Source organism: Brassica napus, chromosome A8, assembly GCF_020379485.1.
Source record: "Brassica napus cultivar Da-Ae chromosome A8, Da-Ae, whole genome shotgun sequence".
In the NCBI taxonomy this organism is placed as follows: Eukaryota; Viridiplantae; Streptophyta; class Magnoliopsida; order Brassicales; family Brassicaceae; genus Brassica; species Brassica napus.
In genome coordinates this window covers 1,272,919-1,294,233 of record NC_063441.1, presented here as the reverse complement: position 1 = coordinate 1,294,233, position 21,315 = coordinate 1,272,919, and the positions used below count along the sequence as shown (strand labels likewise).

General features: G+C 33.1%; 2 protein-coding genes across 2 annotated transcripts; one reads left to right on the top strand and one right to left on the bottom strand.

Annotated features, from left to right (window-relative positions):
- The first annotated feature begins 2,455 nt into the window (after positions 1–2,455).
- LOC106360438 lies at positions 2,456–3,748 on the top strand. The gene has a single exon (XM_013800035.3). It carries the CDS (start codon positions 2,547–2,549, stop codon positions 3,642–3,644), a length of 1,098 nt encoding a protein of 365 aa, XP_013655489.2. The 5' UTR covers positions 2,456–2,546; the 3' UTR covers positions 3,645–3,748.
- Positions 3,749–9,893: 6,145 nt separating this feature from the next.
- On the bottom strand, positions 9,894–10,894 carry LOC106359462 (ethylene-responsive transcription factor 8). The gene has a single exon (XM_013799166.3). The coding sequence runs from the start codon at positions 10,756–10,758 to the stop codon at positions 10,189–10,191; it is 570 nt and encodes a 189-aa protein (XP_013654620.2). The 5' UTR covers positions 10,759–10,894; the 3' UTR covers positions 9,894–10,188.
- Between the last annotated feature and the right edge of the window lie 10,421 nt (positions 10,895–21,315).

Sequence of the window (21,315 nt, the reverse complement as noted above, 5' to 3'; positions counted from 1 at the left end):
TGGGGCAATCAATTTTTTCCTAAGCATTTAAATGAAATTTTAAAATTTTATAGGGGGCAACTGCCCCCTACTTACCTAATGTAGCTCCGCCCCTGACTCCAGAGATGTTCACATTATCCCCACCTAAATCCTTCTATAACTACAGAGCAAGAAACTTGGCCACCAAGTTTTCCATTAAAAATAAAAGCCATTAAAAATAAAAGTAAATAAAAACTTTCCATTTTGACAGCATCTTAATTGGATGTCGCTTTTAATTACGGTAAAATTCATTTCCCAAGAAATCTTCTAGACCCTAAAATTAAATAACTAACTAAATAACAAAAAAAAAAACTTCATTAAATCTAAAATCAACTTTTAAAATGTTTAATATACACAGAACTGAACAAATATATATCAAATTTAATTGTTTTTTCTAAGTTAATATTTAAAAATCTAGCCTTAAAATACCAACAATACTATAACATATGTTACCGAATCATAAAAACCAATGACTATCATGATTCAATCTACATTCACTCATCTATGTTAAAAAATAATATAATTTTAGTAAATTTACACTATTTAGAAATGTTGATATTTACATGATTTGGATTTTTGCCTACCAAAATATATTTTATAAATTTTATAAATTAATTTTAAAATCTAATACATGAGAAGACTTCTCGTGGAAGACTTTTGGAAGACTAATTTAGACGGAAAATCTAAATTCTTTTAAACTTTTTAGGCAGGAACCCTAAATTCTATTAAAATTTAGGCGGGATATACCAGAGAACTTCTTTTTAAGTCTTTGTAAGTCTTATAGACCCTAAAATCAAATAATGCAAAAAAAAAACACTTTCTTAAACTTAGAAAGAACTTCAAAAGTGTTTAAATCAAGTTATTAGATAGTCACTAAAAAAAATATATAGGTCAGATTAAAAAAAAATTAAAATATAAGATTTCAAAATCTAACCCTAAAAATACCAACAATACTACAACATATGTTATCATACCCTAAACCAAAGATTATCATGACTCAATCTACATTCACCCACCTATGTTAACAATAATTCAATTATAGTAAAACTATTTCCATCTTTTATAAATGTTTATTGATACATGATTTCAATTTTTTTTCCCTTTGAAAATATTTTTTACAAAATTATTAATTACTTTTAAGATCTAATCCATGACTTCCTCTCGAAGACTTTTGGAAGACTTTAATTTAGGCAAGAAACCTAAATTATTCTAAAATTTTTAGACGGAAACCCTAAATTCTATTAAAATTTAGGCGGGTTGTGCCAAAAAACTTCATTGTACCGATCATCTTTTTTTTCTAATTTTAGTTTTGCAAATTAACATATTCCAAATTGTTTTTAAAATAAAAAGTGTACTTACACATTTAAGATGAATACTCACACTAATACAATGAATACAATTAGTTCGATTTGGTTAAATTCAATTAAAATAGTTGTACTTTAATTTGAAAAATATATGTAACACAATATATCAACAAAAATAATTAATTGACCAATCCAATTTTTTTTAAAAAAAATATAAAATCAAAATTTAACAAAAATAAGATATTATTATTTATAGTAATATTTCTATTTTATTTTTATACATATAAATTATAGAATGACTGAACATAGATAAATCAATGTGAAATTCTTAATAATATTATACATATATTAACCAATTATTTCAATTAAGTTTTTGTATACTTTATATATATGCATGATGTTTGAAAAGACTATTGTTGCTATATTTATTTACATAATCAATTAATCGTTAATTTTTACTATTTTATTTTCAAAATAACATGTATTAAATTATTGATAATCTTAATAAATATATCTACAAATCTAAAAAAGAATTAAATAAATTAAATAACAAAATAATCAAAATTGTAAAATGTAGAACAAAAATACTACGATAGAATTAGAGAAGTAGATGTTATACATTCGAATAATAACCAAATAAATGATTTATTATATACTAAAAATCATACGTATATTTAAAGAACATAATATCATTTTAAATAAATCACATATATAATTAAATAACATCATATTATTTAAAATAAATCATACATATCAACTACAATATAATTTAAAATTATTTAAAATGCAACAATAAAATATTAATAAAATTTTATAATAAATTCATTTTTAAATATTTATATTCATGCATGAACACGGGAAAATCACCTAGTCAGTTATTATTAAAGATGACTCTTAGTTCGAAAACTATATGATGTTAATATGATGTGTGTGTGCGTAATTTTAAATACCCAAAATTGATGTTAATTTACTTAAATAAAAGGCTAATTTTCCTAAATTAATGGAGAGTTTGACTATCATTGAAGCGACATCCAATTGAGATTTTGTCTAAACTCTAAATGGAAATTTTATTTATTTATTATTTTTAATGGAAAACTTGGTGGCCAAGTTCCTTGCTCTGTATTTATAGAAGGATTTAGGTGGGGATAATGTGAACATCTCTCGAGTTACGGTTCTTTCTTCTTCTTCTTTGTTTTGTTTCATTTTATTGTTTAATTAAAATTCATGTCTCTCCTTCTCGGCTACTCCCCGAAGCTCTTCATTCGGAAACCTGTGTTGGTAAGAGCCTCTGGTGGCGGCTCATCTTCCCTGGTGCAAACCCCTCCTTGTTTCATCCTTGGCGCAGATCCTTGTGGGGCAGATCATGTATTACTCGAATATGCATATTCTATGAAAAATCATCCTAGATTGAGAAAAAAGGCGCCTGAGCAGCTAGTGTATAACGATGCAGAGGTAACAACAATCGGGTCCTCTCATGGCTGGGTAGCCTCTTTGATGCATGGCGTTGGCACTCTTTGTCTCCATGATGATCTAAACCCGGTTGCATCAGATGCAAATCCAAAACGCATCTTGCTGCCTCCTCTTGTAACTGTGCCTCATTGCCAAACCCAAATCGTCACCAACGTGTCCTTGTCCTCACCATCTCCAGAGGACGAAGATTGTGTCGTGGCTGTCAAGTTCTTGGGACCCCAACTCAGCTACTGCAGACCCTCCTCTGCTCTAGGCAGCAAGTCCAAGTGGTTCAACATCAGGATCGCAAACCCTAGCTTCTTCTCCTCCCGTGTCATGTTTTCCAAGGAACTTAACATGTTCCGCATACCTGGAGCTGGAGGCCAAATCATTGGGTCATGGGATCTCTGCAAAGACCAGCACACACCCGAGATTCTGGTGTTGCGATATCGTTACCTTCCCGAGCTGAGCGAAGCAGAACGTGAGGTTATGGATACCTGTTTCACCACCGAACACTTGGTGGAATCACAATCCACAGGTGAAACCTTTTTGGTCAAGTGTTTCAGACAGAGCGTGGGCGGTGGTACCAGTTGGGAAACAAAAGCTGTAATGGTGTTCAGGGTACTTCCCTTGGGAAATGCATTGTACACTCAAGACATTGGAGATCTCACCATTTTCATCTCAAAGTCTGAAGCATTCTGTGTCCGTGCAAGCTCTTTTCCTGATGTGAGACCTAACGAAGTCTATATCTTGGAGGACACCGAGATTGCATTTTTCAGGCTTGCTGATTCTGACATCTCAGGTCATACGAAAAGAGTCGTGGCCCCTTACTTTATTCCACCTCAAAATATTGAATATCAAGTTTGGGATTGAGTTGAGTCTAGAGTCTGTCTTCTCTTTAAAAGCTTTCAGCCATCAAAATATAATCTGTTTTAGTTTACTCTATGTTAAGACAAAATTAATTACTATCTCAATAACTTACAACGTACACTTGTGTGAGTAGATTCTTGAAATAAAACTCTAGAAGAAGAAGAAGAAGAAGATGATCATCATCATCATCATAAGGTTGTGGGGTTTCTTAAAGTTTTTGCAACAATAACAAGTTAACAACCCTCTGTTATTACCTGCTGCAGGAGAATTGGGTGATGATGATCTTGATTTAGCTGATCTTGATTTAGAGAAAATGTTTGAATGTTTGAGCAGCGATGAGTTTGCGGTAATTTGAGGAGAGTCCAGTTTGATCTTGGATCAGTCTTTTTTTTCTCGGATAAGAGAAAACTGATGCAACTCAAACATGTCAAGCTTCTGTAATGAATGGTAGGAGTTTAAGTTTATATTTTTCTATTAGGTGGTTTTCTGGGTCACGGGCAAAAGTAAAATTTTAAACTATTTATAAATTACTATTTTTTATTTTTTGATTATTCACTTGTTAAAATTAAAATCAATATTACAAAATAATCATTTATTATTTGAAACTTTCATGTTAGTAAATAATGTCTTATAATAGTATAATTTTTAGTTACTTAATTTTTATAAATAAATATATGTAACTTATATTCATATTTAATGAATATACTTACTTAGTATATAATATATATTTGGTAAATATACTTTATTTTATTAGTTTCAATGCTGTTTTTATCTTCCAAACAAAGGTTTGAAATTTTAAAATACTGAACAAAAACTGAACAAAAACCAAAATGCCAAACTGAAATGGAATGATGAGTAATTGAAAAGAATTTCATAAATAACCGAACATATTATATATTTCTCGAACCAAAATATTGGAACCAAACTGAGAGCCTAATGGATACCTGAATTTGAAATATACATTATACAATTACAAATATTAAACATATTCAATTTCTCAATAACTGAATATCCTAAAAATACTATTTGAAAACCTAATTACCTATAAACAATTACTGAGTATATTTTAATTCAAAATATTAAAAAAATATTTGAACTATCTTATATTTTTATCCAAAAAGTCTGAAATATCTGATATTTAAACTAAAAGACCTAAATCAAAACTGAACTACCAAACTGTAAAAAAAATATCAAAATGGAAAAAAATTTCATAAATAACTGAACATGTTATATATCTCTGGAAAAGAAATATTGATACCAAACTGAGAGGCTAATGGATACCTGAATTTGAAAATATAAATTATATAATTACAAATATTAAACATATTCAATTTCCAAATAACTGAAATCCAAAAATACTATTTAAAAACCTAATTACTTAGAAACAAATTACTGAGTATGTTTTTATTCAAAATATTTAAAAAAATTTGAATTATTTTTATATTTTTATCCAAAAATCTGAATTATCCGATATTTAAACTGAAAGACCTAAATTATCTGATATTTTATTTATAAATCTGTAATTACCGGAAAATTTAGAATCTAACCACCGAAACTAAATTTGACCAACTTTTTTTTTGCATATTTTCCAGTTCTCAACTTTGCTACTGAATCAAACCAAAATAACCCAACTGAAACACAAACCAAATTTTGTAAATGATTGAACAGTTTCTAAATTTCTAGAACCAAAACACCAAAACCAAAATACCGAACCAAAACTGAACAAAAACCAAAATACCAAACTGAAATGGAATGATGAGTAATTGAAAATAATTTCATAAATAACCGAACATATTATATATCTCTCGAACCAAAATATTAGAACCAAACTAAGAGCCTAATGGATACCTGAATTTGAAAATATAAATTATACAATTACAAATATTAAACATATTCAATTTCTCAATAACTGAATATCCTAAAAATACTATTTAAAAACCTATTTACCTAAAAACAATTACTGAGTATATTTTTATTCAAAATATTAAAAAAATATTTGAACTATCTTATATTTTTATCCAAAAATCTGAAATATCCGATATTTAAACTGAAAGACCTAAATCAAAATTGAACTACCAAACTGTAAAAAAAAAATCAAAATGGAAAAGAATTTCATAAATAACCGAACATGTTATATATCTCTGGAAAAGAAATATTGATACCAAACTGAAAGGCTAATGGATACCTGAATTTGAAAATATAAATTATATAATTAGAAATATTAAACATATTCAATTTCCAAATAACTGAATATCCGAAATTACTATTTAAAAACCTAATTACCTAAAAACAAATTACTGAGTAAATTTTTATTCAAAATATTAAAAAATATTTGAGTTATTTTTATATTTTTATCCAAAAATCTGAATTATCCGATATTTAAACTGAAAGACATAAATTATCTGATATTTTATCTATAAATCTGTAATTACCGGAAAACCAGAATCTAACCACCAAAACTAAATTTGACCAACCTTTTTTTTTTTGCATATTTTCCAGTTCTCAACTTTGCTACTGAATCAAACCAAAATAACCTAACTGAAACCAAACCAAATTTTGTAAATAATTGAATAGTTTCTAAATTTCTAGAGCCAAAACACAAAACCAAAATACCGAACCAAAATTGAACAAAAACCATAATACCAAACTGAAATGGAATGATGAGTAATAATAAGGTATATACATTTAAATGGTGCAAAGAAGGCATTTTATTTTTACAAATTATTTAACTCCTTTTAGTATAATGTACATATATGGTTTATAAATGAGATAAGATATAAGCAATATTTTTATATTCGATCCGGACTAGCAATCAAACCGCAAAACCCAGTTGCCGTATATAATTACAACTGACTTATTCTCTTCATTTAGTATTCTATCAGAGATTCTACCAACTAATATGTTTCCATAAAATTTTGATTTACTGAAAACCTATTAATTAAAAATCCAATAAGACCCAAAACCCTGTTATTAACTTGTGAACCAACACCCATCCGGCAAAAACCCAGAAAATCTTATAATACTTTTTAAAAATGAATTAAACTTCTCATGTACTTTATAGTAGTAAATAAAAGAATAAAATATTTGATTTCTTATATAAACTGAACACATTGTATATATGTTATGCATTTCAAATTATAAGTTTTGCAATAATCAATACTATTACAATTTTAATGTAGATGAATTATTATTTTTGTTTAGAAACATACAATGAGTTAAACATACAATCAATACTATTTTTTCCTATTTTTGGAAGTCCCAGCGCAATCGCCAGTAGGCCTGGGCATTTCGTGTATCAGTTCGGTTTGGTTCGGGTATTTCAGGTTTCAGGTAGTTCAGATAGGGGGCTAGAGGATCCATTTACTACTTGACCTATTTTCAGTTCGGTTCGGTTTGGATAGTTTGGGTTCGGTTCAGTTTGGATAGTAAATGTACGAACCCGAAAATACCCAGAAAAAATTCGGTTCTCATTTGGATCTGGTTCGGGTTCGGATAGTTTGTTTGGGTAATTTGGATAAAATACCGATTATATATGATAAAATATCAAATATATTGGAGAGAAGATCTCACATCGGATATATGAAAAGGACTTGAGTAATATATAAGGGACATGGGTCAATCCACTAATTGCCAATTGGTTTTAAGTTGGAACCCAGGAAACTTATCATGGTATCAGAGCCGGCCCAATACCCTGACCCATTAATCCGGCCCGGACAGTGGCCCGATCATCCCATTAGCTGATGGCCCATAGAAGGTTCAGTTCCGCCGAGATTGCTAGAAAAATAAAGCATGATTTCGGAGGGGGTATGATGGATTCTGCGAGATTAATGGTTATACGCACCATTATCTCGAGGGAAGGTATTGGAGAGAAGATCCCACATCGGATATATGAAAAGGACTTGAGTAATATATAAGGGACTTGGGTCAATCCACTAATTGCCAATTGATTTTAAGTTGGAACCCAGGAAACTTATCAAAATAATTAGTCAATACTTTTGACCTGATGAACCTCGAAAATTGTCATGCAGTTCAAAGGAAGTGTCAGTGAAAGAAGTGCAAGACATGGCGTTCCGTGTGTTCGGTAAGACGATGACCAGTGATGCAGAAATCAAAAGAAAACAAGTTACCAAAGAGTTCACTTCCAATACAAACGTTTAGCCCACTTGGAAGATTCTTGTTCTCGAGGTTTGGCTGATGCTACGCTTTTTTACATCTTTCATGCCTTCAAATCGAAGACAGATTGAATCATTTCAAGTGGTGTTTTATTGCGTGTTGCAGATTGTTAGGTCAGACATCGCGTGATCTTAACCCAAGTTGAGACACGGACGGACAGAAGACTGAACATAAGAATGGTGTCTGGGTGTCGTCGTCGCATGGATTTGATACATTGAATTTTTGGATTTATGTGTAATTTTTATTTTGTAATATTTATTTTCCTTCCTGTTTTTTTTTTAAGGGGAAGGTTGTATACTTAAGGAATTGCCTTAATTAATACTAGATCTTGTCCCGCGCCTCCGCGCGGATGTTGGATTTAACTTGCGTTCAATGTAAATTTATAAACCATGGATTTTATAAAATGTTCATTTATCTTTTTATGTTTAGTAAAATATATTTAGAGTATAATATATTATATTATAATATAGATGTTTGATAATAATTTTTTATATTTACGTAATATTATATTTTTTAATTTTATAACTTGATGCAATTTGATCTAATTGTAATATTCATATATTAACCTATTGATTTTTTTTGTTTATTTATTTAAAAATGGTTTAATTTTTTACAATAGGTTTTTATGAATTATTATTAATTTTATGATATTTTGTTTTCTTGAAAATTGTATCGTAGCAGATTAATATATACTATATATTACAGTTTTTTTCAGCAAAAGAAATAACAATTCATTGTAACTAATTAATTAAAAATTTTGATTTTAAGTGAAGTGGCAGATTTGTAAATAAGAAAGAAATGCAATGAGTAAATGTGTAAATAAAAAGAAATATTTAATCTGCTATCCATGTTTCCAAACAATTCTCATTTAATCTGCTATCCAAAATTCAAAACGACAGAATCTGTAAATGAGAAAGAAATACAGTGACTAAATATATAAATTGAAAAAATATTTAATTTGTTATCCTTATTTCCAAACAACTTTAATCTATTATCTAAGTTTCCAAACAATACTAAAAGGTACTTCAGTTTTAATAATATAGATGTGCCCGTCACTCTTTTACCCATTTCATTCATTCTTGTTACTATTAATTATATATGCTCATGTCTTTTGACGTCAAAAAAAAAAGAACACTCATATGACAAAATCATTCCAAACAATAGTCCAAACAATAGTCTTTCCCTTTTTTAATACATGACATTTAAAAAAAAATATATTGTTCTAAACCAAATAATATTTTCAATTTCTAATGTACAATTTATTAACTTTATATGTTATAACCATTTGTATTCTACAATCTATTTTATTATTGGTCAAAATTTGTTTAAATAGATAATTAATGATGTTTTTGTTTAAAATATAAAAATTTAAATAAATTTTTAAATATATGCGTACAATCTTAAAAGGTCACTTATTAAATGAAGGGAGTAGTATAGTAAGTTAGTAACCAAAAGAGAACAATTACGACGTCTATCCACGTGGAAATTATAGTTTGACTCAGGCCGTTGGATCTGAGAGATAGTGCTCAACCTCACCTTCCTTTGTCTTGATAGCAAAGTTGGCGACAAGAATCCAATCTCACCTTCATTGTCTCTCATTACGAAGCCACGTTATCTTCTTAACCTCCTCTAAAACGTCACCGTTTCACTATTTCAAACTTGTTAATATGCTGGATTAGTCCTTAAACTCAGAAGTCAAAAGGTTGTTCTTTTTTTTTTTCTTGGGCAACGTCAAAAGGTTGTTCATACTGTGAAGAGTAGAGCCTTTGACGATGACGTAAGCTGTAAAGAAGTATTCTTCTAACATACGCTGCAGCCAAATATGGGGGGTCCTTGGTTCGTGTGGACAGGACACTTGGACCATTGTTTTCAAGCCAATGACTATTCTATTTATTTATCTCTTAGGGAAAATAATACAACTACGATTTAAAAAAGATTTATAACACGACCCGAAAGCACTATAATAGTTATATTTTTTGTATACTTATTTTTTTTTTTTGTAAAAAGGGCTTTATTTTTTCTATACTTTAAAATAAGAATCGTTGTCTTTGGGAATTATTTATATTGTTCGTTACAACGTACTCTCGGAAATATTAAAATTAATCGCCATTTCGATTGACACTTGAACGACATTAAGAAATCAGTTGCAGAAAAAAAGGACCATAACATAAGTTCATATCTTATGTTATAATACGTCGATAATATATACATAACGATCATTACATGTCAGCTTATTTAACTATTCTTTATTTTCTTCTAAAAACGAAAGATATAATTTTTAGACAGAAAATAAATTTTAAAAAAAAAACTACTAGGAGAACGCAATCTCTCTTAATTTGCAAAGACGCGACGCCTCAGAGACTATAGACACCGCCTATTCCGCTGGAGGAGCTAAGTTAAGATCCAGATCTAACGGCTGAGATTTCTTCTCAGCTCCACCTTCGAAATCAACGACCGAAGACGAATCAGACTCGCTCTGGACCCCACACGTAGCAGCCAGTGGGAACGCCGTCATGTTAAAGAAGTAAACATGACGCGCAAGGGGAATCTGACAACACGCGCCGCCGCCATTACCTAAGCTGAGCTCGAGCTGCGGAGGTGTAACCAATCTCGCCGCCGTCGGAGAGGCGGAGTCGACGGTGCTACTCTGACTAGGACTACGGGAGTAACCGCCGTCATTCACGTTAAGCTCGAGGGACGTCGGGAAATTCGTCTTAGCCTTGGCGCCGCGAAACTCACGCGCTGCAGCGTCGTAGGCACGCGCCGCCTGCTGAGCGGTGTCGAACGTTCCGAGCCAGACGCGAGTTTTCTTACGCGGATCTCGGATCTCCGCCGCGTATCTTCCCCACGGACGTTTCCTCACGCCTCTGTAGCGAATCTCTTTCGCATTACCCTGGATCGGGTTCGGGTCGGGTTTGAAGCCCATCTTGGTCATGATAATCATAAAAGAAACGAGAAGATCTGTGAAAGAGTTTTGTGTTAACGAGAAAATAAGCGTCTTTTTATAGAGAGCGAGTATAAGCGAGCGCTCCTTTTAGGGTGCTTTCCTGTGAACAGTCAAAGACATTTAAGATTGGTCTATTACAGAGAATCGGTGTTTGGGGTTTTCTTTTGTCTTATCCATTTGTGTAGAGCCACGTGTTAACTGCTTTTCCTGCAAAGAATCTTATTTATAAAATATAATTTCATACACAAATCACAATATACGTTCAACGACATATGAAAATAATTGCTGGCTATCAAGAATATAGAATGCAGTTGGCTTGAGAATATATGCTTCATATATTTATCCATATTAAATCTACAAAACATGTCAAAATGGAAACTTCCATATGTAAACGATTTCAAGTAAATGAAGGCACTAAAATAATGACCTGATGAATGATTAGAAAATAATGAATTTTCATTTATTTCTTAAAAATTAAATCATTAATAAGGAAGATTTGTTACACGTAATATTTTTGTCATTTCTTTAATTTTAAAAAATTATGAAACGAGAATATTACTTATTACTCCCTCTGTTTTTAAAAAATGCATATTTTAAACTTTTCACATATATTAAAAAAACTCATTAAATATACATTGTTTTTTGTGAATAACAATTTTCTATAACTTTTAGCCAATAGAAATTCAATAAACACCTTTAATTTTTTTGAAACTTACAGTTTTTTTTATAAAATTATACATTGAAAAGATAAAAAATGTATTTTTTTGAAACAAATTTTTTTTCCAAAACATACATCTTTTAGGAACGGAGGGAGTACATTTTATTCCTATTTACTACCTTTTCTTTGTTTCTATTCCTTCTCTTTTACAATAATTCTCGTTTAAGATTTTTACATACATGTTAAAAATTAGTAGCGTTTTGTTTTACCCTTGTTTAATTTACTAGTATTATATTTTATTTTTTAATTAATTGAACAGAAATAGGGGTAAAAGCTGAAAAATTCATTTAATATATGCATTGCAAATATAAATGATATTTATCATGATTTAAAAAAAAAATCTAAAACCATTTTCAATTTGAAATGAAGTGAATATTATTTTTAAATGTCATCTATTAGAGCCGCAATGATTTGTGTGTCACAAAACTGAAGAAAAAGACAAACAGATCTTTCATATGTTATCTATTTGGTAATTGGTAAAAGGTGAATACTAAGGCTCCGAATGGTAACTGCGGTTTGAGCGGTGCGGAACAAGCGGTTTAACTGCGGTGCGGTTTTAACAGTTATAAAAATGTATAGATATATGATATATGTAGAGATTTTTGTTACTGTTAACTGCGGTGCGGAGCGAGATGGTTCGTAACATTCAAAGCCTAAAGCTATATATCAAAGTGATAACAAACAAATATTATCGAGAAAGGTTCTAGATACAACCGAAATAAATGATATCAAAATAAATTGTCAGATGTAATCACAAAAGAAACTATCCTAAAAATTGTTTTCCCAAACAAAAAAAGTTATCCTACAAATTACATATTGTGGAAATCAATTAAAAGCTTATTAAAGAGACGCCGATTTCGCATCATAATCTGGAAATTACTGAACAACTACTTTCTACTCCTTCCGTTCTTAAAAGATCCATTCACACTTATTAAAAAAACATTTAAAGTTGTATTTTCTAATACATTGTTTTTCTTAATTAATTATTCCCAATAACTTTTAACCAATGAAATTTTATCAAACACAATTGTATTTTTTGAAAAGTACAATTTTTCATTAATTAGTGTCTTAAAAATGTAAAAAATGTATTTTTTTAAAATAATTTTTTTTTTCTAAAAAAAAATCTATAAAGAGCAGAGGGAGTATTAAATAAATACGAATCAAGCAGCGGCGCAACAAAAGCTGAGAAATTTTGGAAAACGTGGCACAATCACGAGGACGCGCGGCTCAGGAACCGCGTTTTAATGAAAACGCGTGAGGCTCAAGTCTTAAGGGTCCCACTGCCGCCACTCGGAGCCGTTTCGAGGAATCGCTTGGAAGAGCGTTATGCATTTGACTGCTTTTCGGTGACATAAGTAAAAGCGGCCGCCCTTCCTTAAATCCAAACCTTTGGTCCCACTTCACTTTCTTAAATAGATCTTCGCATGCCACGTGTTAAAATTGATACGTGGCTAATGATCAAAGAAGAAGGCAAGAAAGTGATATCCCGCCGGTTAACCGCAATGCTAACGATAGTGGGCCCACCACAGTCAGTATTTTTTTTAGCTTCTCTTTTAAAGAATAGACGGAACTAAATTTGACGGCAGGATGAGACCAAGACCGTGAAGTGCCGACTTGTTTTAATTTATTTTAGTATTAATTTTGGTTAATTATTGTGGGTGTGTTTTCTTCTCTTAACGGCTCAGTCAACAGTGGACACTTAACACCTACTTATGTCTTCACGCCTTGATTAATGGAATGGGTTATCTTGTCCCCACAGATTAAAGAATTGAGACACACATCATTAGACCTAGTATTTAATACTATACTATTTAAATACGACAATGTAATGCTGAACTCTAAATGATTTACCACATTCAATACACCGGATATTAAATTAACCAAAAGAATGATAAACAAAGCCAAAAATTATACACTGGTGTATCATAATGATATAAACGGGTTAATCCCGTTTAATAGTCCAAATGTACTAAACAGAGTTTTTGATCATGCCACAAGTTTTTAAAGTTATAAGATTTTCTTGCAGCTGCAAAATACTTACATTGAATATATGATAGCAGCAACCATCACAATCGTCCGGTGTTTAGTTTCTGAATTCACAGAAAAATGTTATGTAGTACAAGCACGACCACATTGCTCGACAAACATGTATAAGAAAGTGATAGAGTCTTGATATGTGGAACTCTATGAACTCCTCTGATTGATCACTCAACACAGATTACAAGATAGAACAGAGAATTACAAGAAGAACTAGAAGCTGATAAAGTGAATCTCAGATCAGGATCTCATGTCGATCTCAACCTGAAGACTCAACACGATCTCATGGCGATCGTGAGTAAGGAAGACTCATGGCGTCTCACTCTTTCTACAACATCAGCATGGCCTCTCTTCTTCAATCAAGCTCTCTATTTATACTCCATCTTCTTCCTTCTCTATTTGCCTCAGCTATTCAACTGCAAAGCCTCTTATCCAACTAGAGTCTCTTATCCCTTTATTTATTGTCCACATCAACAGTTCATTTGGCTTCTCCACTTAAGTACCTATCAATACTTCCCCCTTTGAAAACAAGCTTGCCCACAAGCTTGTATGGAAAGAAACCACTGAACAAATGACTCATGATCATGTTGGTCTCTTTTCTCTTGTTGACTCCAATACTTCAACAGTTAGCTAAGCTGAGCACATGAACCTTCTCTCTATACTTGAACATCCATGACTTGGGCAATTTACTTCTCCACCTTTGTTGCATCACCTTACTGTCTCTGTGGACATGCCAGCCACCCCACAAAACGTGAGCATAGCAAGTATATACACCCTGAATCAACCTCCCTGTCTCTTTGTTTTTCTGATTTCAACTAAACCAGCCATCTCAGAAGAACAAGTAGAGTTACCCCTGCTTCTCCAGCGATGCCATAGAAAATAAGAACTGCTCCAAAGACACCACTCAACGTGCAATAACAAAGCATGCACTTGTTTCATTCTTTCTTTGTATTTGAACATCCATGTTTTGTAATTCCTCTTCCATTTCAGCTTCTGTTGTACCCAAACTTGTAGTCTATATCTCCTGATAGACATCAGTAACACAGCTCTTCTCTCTTTATGTAACTGAAGATTCACCACTTGTATCCACCATAGTGTGCTTGGTTCTGTCGTTTCTTTATGCTTACCAACACTTATCTCGAAAATATAATACTCCGTTACTGTTGAAAACCACACAATCAACACTTTTAACCTCCACAACCACTTCAGTATTCTCTTGTATACGCTCGCCCTTGAAATAAAGCTTGCCCTCAAGCATACACAGAAGAAAATGATAAGGGATCTCTGCCATTCTGGTCTTGTATCTGCCACTGACATTGTGAGATCAGAGCAAACCCATCGCCACATAACTCCCCTTTGTTCCAGCAACACGCTGAAATGATTGTGATCCCTCCCTGACATGATCCCCATGTTAACAACAGAACCTGCAGAAAATTTATCTGCAACCACATGCTCCCAAACAAACACCAAAACTGAGGCGGGCTTAAATCTCCACTTATGCTTCACTTGGAACTTGCCATCCTCTAATGAAAACTGTTCCAGCTCTTTGATAGTGTGAATCAATCTCATTTTGCATATCACTAGTGATATATGTTTGTGTCTCAGTCTGCTCCCATACACAGCATCGTACCTTTCCTTCATCCATCTCGTATTCATAGGCTCTTCCCAGTGTCTTGTAAATCTCAGCACAAACTTCTGCATTTTAAACTTGAATTTCCAAGTTTTGAAGCATTTCCTCTGCCTCTTTGTACATGCTATCCTTCGAGTCATGAGACTGAGAAGAAACGTGTGGTACACCCAATCAGACTTTGAAATAACAATCTGAAAGCTCTTGATCTCGTCGTCAGTCTTAGTCACCTCCCGTAGCATAGATTTTAAAGAGCTTTTCTCTGCAGAAGAAATCGTAGTGGCCACAGAATGTAGCGGCATAACCAAAGACAGATCATGAACAGAATGCTCCCAACCTTCTTCCACCAATGTAGGCTGTGAAATCTCGGTCCAGTGCTTTTCCTCAGTGACTTCTGTAGCTGATGAATTCATCTCTACAGTTTCTAGACCAGCCGTAGGAAATGAGTCTAGCTTGAGCATTAGTTCTGGTAAAGAGCAACCAAGAACATAATAGTCACCAAAGCTCACAGAAACATCTTCCTCGGTTGGTGATGATGTCTTACTCACCCGTTCTATCTCAGGAACAGCTTCACCCCCACAAGTTGATTCATCCTTTAACTTCGAAACTTCTGAATAACAACTTGGGACAGGACCTATCACACAGTGCAAATCCATCTCTTTATCAATCTCAGCAAGTGAGCCCTTCTTAAGCAGCATATCTGCTTCTTGAACACGCGCATGATTCATTTTTTTTAGCTGCACCTTTTCAACAAAGTTGCATGAATCAGTCTGTTCCACATAACCACTGGCTACTACTGCACCTTTTAAACCCGTATGTTTCTCCATCTCATGAAATGAGTCTTCCTGGAGATTTACTTCTGCCTCTTGAGCAGCTTCAGGGAGTGATTCTTCCATGAGTATTATGTCTGGTGAAAAATGACCATGGACAGGATAGTCACCAGAAACTTCTTCTACAGTTGGTGATGTGATCTTCTTCTTCACCATTTTTGTCGCAAAAACAGATTTATTGCTGGAAGTAGACACAATGGCATTGTGTGAGGTTGATTCAGCCGTGAAAGTTATGACACCAGCATCACCTGAACAAAATTGGGAACGTCGTCGCTTGTCTGCTTCCCACTCCAAGAAAGCTTTGTGGCCTCTATCATAACTAGCTTTCATTCTGATCTTCTCTGGATCATCATCAGCGCCAAATTGCCACAACAACGTTTCTTTCATATGTTTCCAGCTTCTAATAGGCATCAAAGAATCGATACCACTAATGTACCTCTCAGCTTCATCTACAATGAATCCATAAGCCATGTGTAACTTCTCGAAGTCAGTGAGTCCCTTCCGAGCAAAGTAATGCTCCATCCACGAAATCCACTGCCTCAAGTCGACATCCGGAAACACTAGAACCGTAACGATTCCCATGACTGCGCTTGAATCCTCTCCGATCGTTGCGATCTGCTTCTCCACAGAATCCAATCGCTCTGCCGTCGCCTTATCGTTTCGCGTCACCAACGGATCTCTCTGCATCGTCTTGTTCGCATCATCTCTGGAAACTCCGCGATTTCCGTAACTTCCGTAATCTTCGCATCGTTCGTGAAACTCAATAGCGCCTCCGACGAATCCAGCAACAAAACCATCGCTTCCCTTGATTCTTGCCGCCGATTCACCGAACTTCGTCATCACCGTAACACCACCGCGTTAGATTCGATCACAGTTTCACCGCACCAATGATAGAGTCTTGATATGTGGAACTCTATGAACTCCTCTGATTGATCACTCAACACAGATTACAAGATAGAACAGAGAATTACAAGAAGAACTAGAAGCTGATAAAGTGAATCTCAGATCAGGATCTCATGTCGATCTCAACCTGAAGACTCAACACGATCTCATGGCGATCGTGAGTAAGGAAGACTCATGGCGTCTCACTCTTTCTACAACATCAGCATGGCCTCTCTTCTTCAATCAAGCTCTCTATTTATACTCCATCTTCTTCCTTCTCTATTTGCCTCAGCTATTCAACTGCAAAGCCTCTTATCCAACTAGAGTCTCTTATCCCTTTATTTATTGTCCACATCAACAGTTCATTTGGCTTCTCCACTTAAGTACCTATCAGAAAGGTTTTGGCTTGTTGTCTGACAACACTACGTATGAACTTGTTACTGAACCGATAAACATAAGCGATATCTGGTAAAGAATTTTCATGTTCTTCATAATCATCTTACAAAAACAATATCATTGTCTCAGCAGCTATAAAAGATGTTTCGTCAAATCCCACACATGTACTTTAATCCTTTTACAACATTTATCACTTTGCATGCAAAATATATTAGACATTCTTTATCTAATATTTAAAATTGAACATTTCTTAACAATTTCTTTATATATTAGACATTTTTTATCTAATTTTCCAATGTGGAACTTAGTTTGTTATCTCACATTCTCCCCCTCAAACTAAGGATCACATTCATCTCGTGTCCTACAACTGACTTTCAGGATCTTCTGACTTAATCTTTGCCACACACCTCTCATTCCTAACTCATAGGATACCATTCATCTCGAAAGGTATTTCGGTCTTCTTGCAGATTTCTCGTCAAACCGTTCTGATACCAATTGTTGGGATTGTGAAATCCCATGTCCAACTCTATATTATCCGATTATAATACAATATTTTCCACTTTGGATCTAATTGGCAAGGCCGCATAGATTTACTTTTGTTTTCCTTCCCAAAAGACCTCGTACTAATTAAAGTTGAACATCTCTTTATATATTATACATTCTTTATCTAATTCTCCAATATGTGACTTAGTTTGTTATCTCACAATTATCAGATGACAATATTCTGTGGGAGGTAGCTAGTTAAGTAAGCAAGAAGCTAATAAGAAATCGCAAATAATATAAGCAACTAAGTAAGCAAATACACACCCAAAGCAGAACATAATTAAGGAAGCAAGCCAAAACACACACAACACAAGGAAGTAAGGAAGGAAGCACACAAGGAGCCAAGTAAACAACAAATTAATAAAGAAGTAAATAAGTAAATCAATGAATCAGGGAAGTCAGTAAAGAAGAAGGACATGAAGAAAGCAAGCAAGCAAGTATGAATGAAATGGTAAAGAAGGAAGTAAGTTAGCAAAAGATTCAAATTAAAAAAAAATCAAAAAGCAAGTATACAATGAAGAATGGAAACAATTATGAATATATACAGTTTGGAAGAACGTATGTACGAAAAAAAGTACGGATGTATGCATATATGTATTTATGTATGTTTGTTTTTGTATTTTTTTTACTGTGCATAACCCATGTGCAGAGGCTTGAGATACACCACATTAGGATTTTAAATCGGTTAATGCAGAAGCAAATAGACCTACAAGATCAAAATAAATGAGTAAGCCAACACCAAAACAAGAATTGGAACTTGGAGAATCAAAACAGAGACATGAAAGGAAATCACTAACCTGCAAATTTTTAAGTGACCAGTGTTTTTTCTATGAAACAGAGACGTGGTTACTCTGAAACATTTAAAGGCTTTACTTGAGCAACATTGATTCAAATGCAAAGTTATACGCTATAACGAGGGTACTAAATTCATACTTCACCAATGATTTATAAACGTTAAAATCTTTTTGGGTGTCCATAAGAGAAGCACATACCTGAGAAAATCAATATTGGCCTTTATACTTCAAGCTGTCACATAAGTATAAAGGCTAACACATAAATATCTTAAGATTTTGGATGCTTATTCAAGCGCACGTCTAGTGGAAGTGAAATAATCTTGATTTCACATATGTTTCTCATGCTTGTGAATTTCAGAAACTAATTTACAAGCAAGTTTGAAAAGCACATACCTATCAGAGAAGTCTGCTACATTTGAAATCTTCTCAGAATCTCTAATATTTTGATGTTTTGAATACCTCTGAAGCAATATACCTGAAAAAAAAAACAGAATTAATTAGTCTTTACTTTAATCAAAAACAAAAAAATAGTCTTTACTTCAGACATTGGTCATTTGATTCCACCCACCAAAATATAAACTGAATCATAGTCTTCCCTTAAATGGTTTCTTTTTCCTATCAAAAACATATTATTCAGTCATTAGTCGTTTTTCCATCTAGTGACAGACATATTGTCTTTGTCTAGAGACTTTTGCAAGTGGTTTGCACTTTTTCTCCACCGAGGACTTAAGCCGTGGGTAGACAAGTAAGGAATCTATTATCAAATTCATAGTCTTTGCGTTAATACCTTCTTAACCCTAGTTATTTGATTGGTGTCTCTATACCTTTAAGCCTTGTGCTTATCGCAAACAGATAGTTCTCAGTTCAGAATATTTATCTTAAGACATATTTAAGCCATTGCTCATTTTTATTTCCATCCAACAAGTCTAATTTAAGCCATCAGGCGTTTTTTCGTCTAAGGAGTTTTCAGAGTCTTTGCCTTTAAGACATGTTTAAGCTGTTAAGTAAAAGACTCTCTTTTAGATTCATAATACTTGATAATGATCTTGGTGTTATGCTTCTTTCTCAACATTGGTAGTCTCTGTCTTAAGACTGATTTTAGACTAGAATTGGTCATTTTTCCTTTGTCTTTGTCTTAAGAGTTGGTGGTTCTATTTGTATACTTTTAAACATTGTGGTTATCGAGGAGAAACAGTTCTTTAAACCTTGTGATTCATAGTCTTTTGTCTTGAGACCATTCTTTTGTCTTGAGCCCATTTTTGGTAGTTGGTCATTTTACCAAAACCGACCTATAGTCTTTTTCAAAAGACTTTTAGGCCATGTAGTTACATAAGACTCTGTTGTCGATTCAGACTGTCAACAATCTTTGCCTTGTGACTATTTTAAAGTCCTTAGTTTTTTTTTCTCCTACCATCCAACAAGTCTACAGTATAGACTTTCTCAACATACTTCTAAGCCATGTGGAAATAAGAATCTCTGTCAAGAATCTATAAGCAGTTGGTCTTTTATTGTATACATCAAATCGTTAGTTGTTTTTACCATCCAACCAGTCCAAATTGATCACTCTTCCTTGAAAGACTTTTCTAAGCCGTGGGACATTTTTAAGCCGTAGGTTGTCCTTGTCTGGAGACATTCCAAAGCCATGGCAGCTCTATCTTATGACTGATGTCAGGCAGTTAGTCTATACATATATCTTTGTCTACTTTTAGACCTTGTGGTTATTAAACAGAGACAGGTTTTTAAGCCTTTTGGTCCATAGTCTTTGTCTTAAGACTTTATCAAGCTGGTTGCCGTTTCTTTCATCCAACAAGTATTATCACAGCCATTATATTGTCTGTCTTAAGAGTCTTTTAAGATGTTGGTCTAGCGTCTTCTGTATGCTATTTTGTATCTGATTAGTCGTTCTATACTTTCTAAGCCTTGTGGTTTGTCGCAAAGACAATTCTCAGTTAAGATTCTTTTGTGTTAATACATCCCTTATGCTCTTGCTTGTTGTTGTTTTTCCATCCAACAAGTCTAGTTTAAGCTATTTATCATTTTTATCCATCTAAGGACCTTTCAGAAACTGTTTTAAGATATCTTTAAGCCGTTGGTTACTTTTTTTCCCCATCCAACAAGCCTTACTTAAGCTGTTAGGTAAGAATCTCTTGATCTCCTCGTTAAGTATCTTTGTCCTAAGTAATTTTTAAGCCGTTCGTAGTCTTTGTCGCTGTGTGACTTTCCAAATCCGTGAGTTATTTTCGTATCAGCTTTGTCTTAAAGACTGATTTCAGACATGGTCTTTGTCTAAAGAGAGTTTTCATACTCTGTCTGAATCTGTTGGTCGTTTGTTTTTCCCATCCAACAAAACGTAAATCAAAGCCATTTTCTTTGTCCAATGACTTCTCTATCCAAAACTGATTGTGAGTTTTCTACCATCAAACAAGTGTTAAGCCATTATACATTTTCCCATCTAAGGACTTTCAGAGTATATTTTTTTTTTAAACATCTTTAAGATATTGGTCATCTTTTCTTACCATCCTATAAGTCTTATTTAAGCCCTTACGTTAGAATCTCTTTAATATTCATGATATTTTGTTAAGAATCTGTGTTATTATTCTTTAAGCCAGTGTTAGTCTCTGTGTAAGACTTATTTCAGAGTATGAGTTGGTTATTTCCATCCAATTTAATAGTCTTTGTTTACTTTAAGGCCTTGTGGTTATCAAGTAGATACAATTATTTAAACCT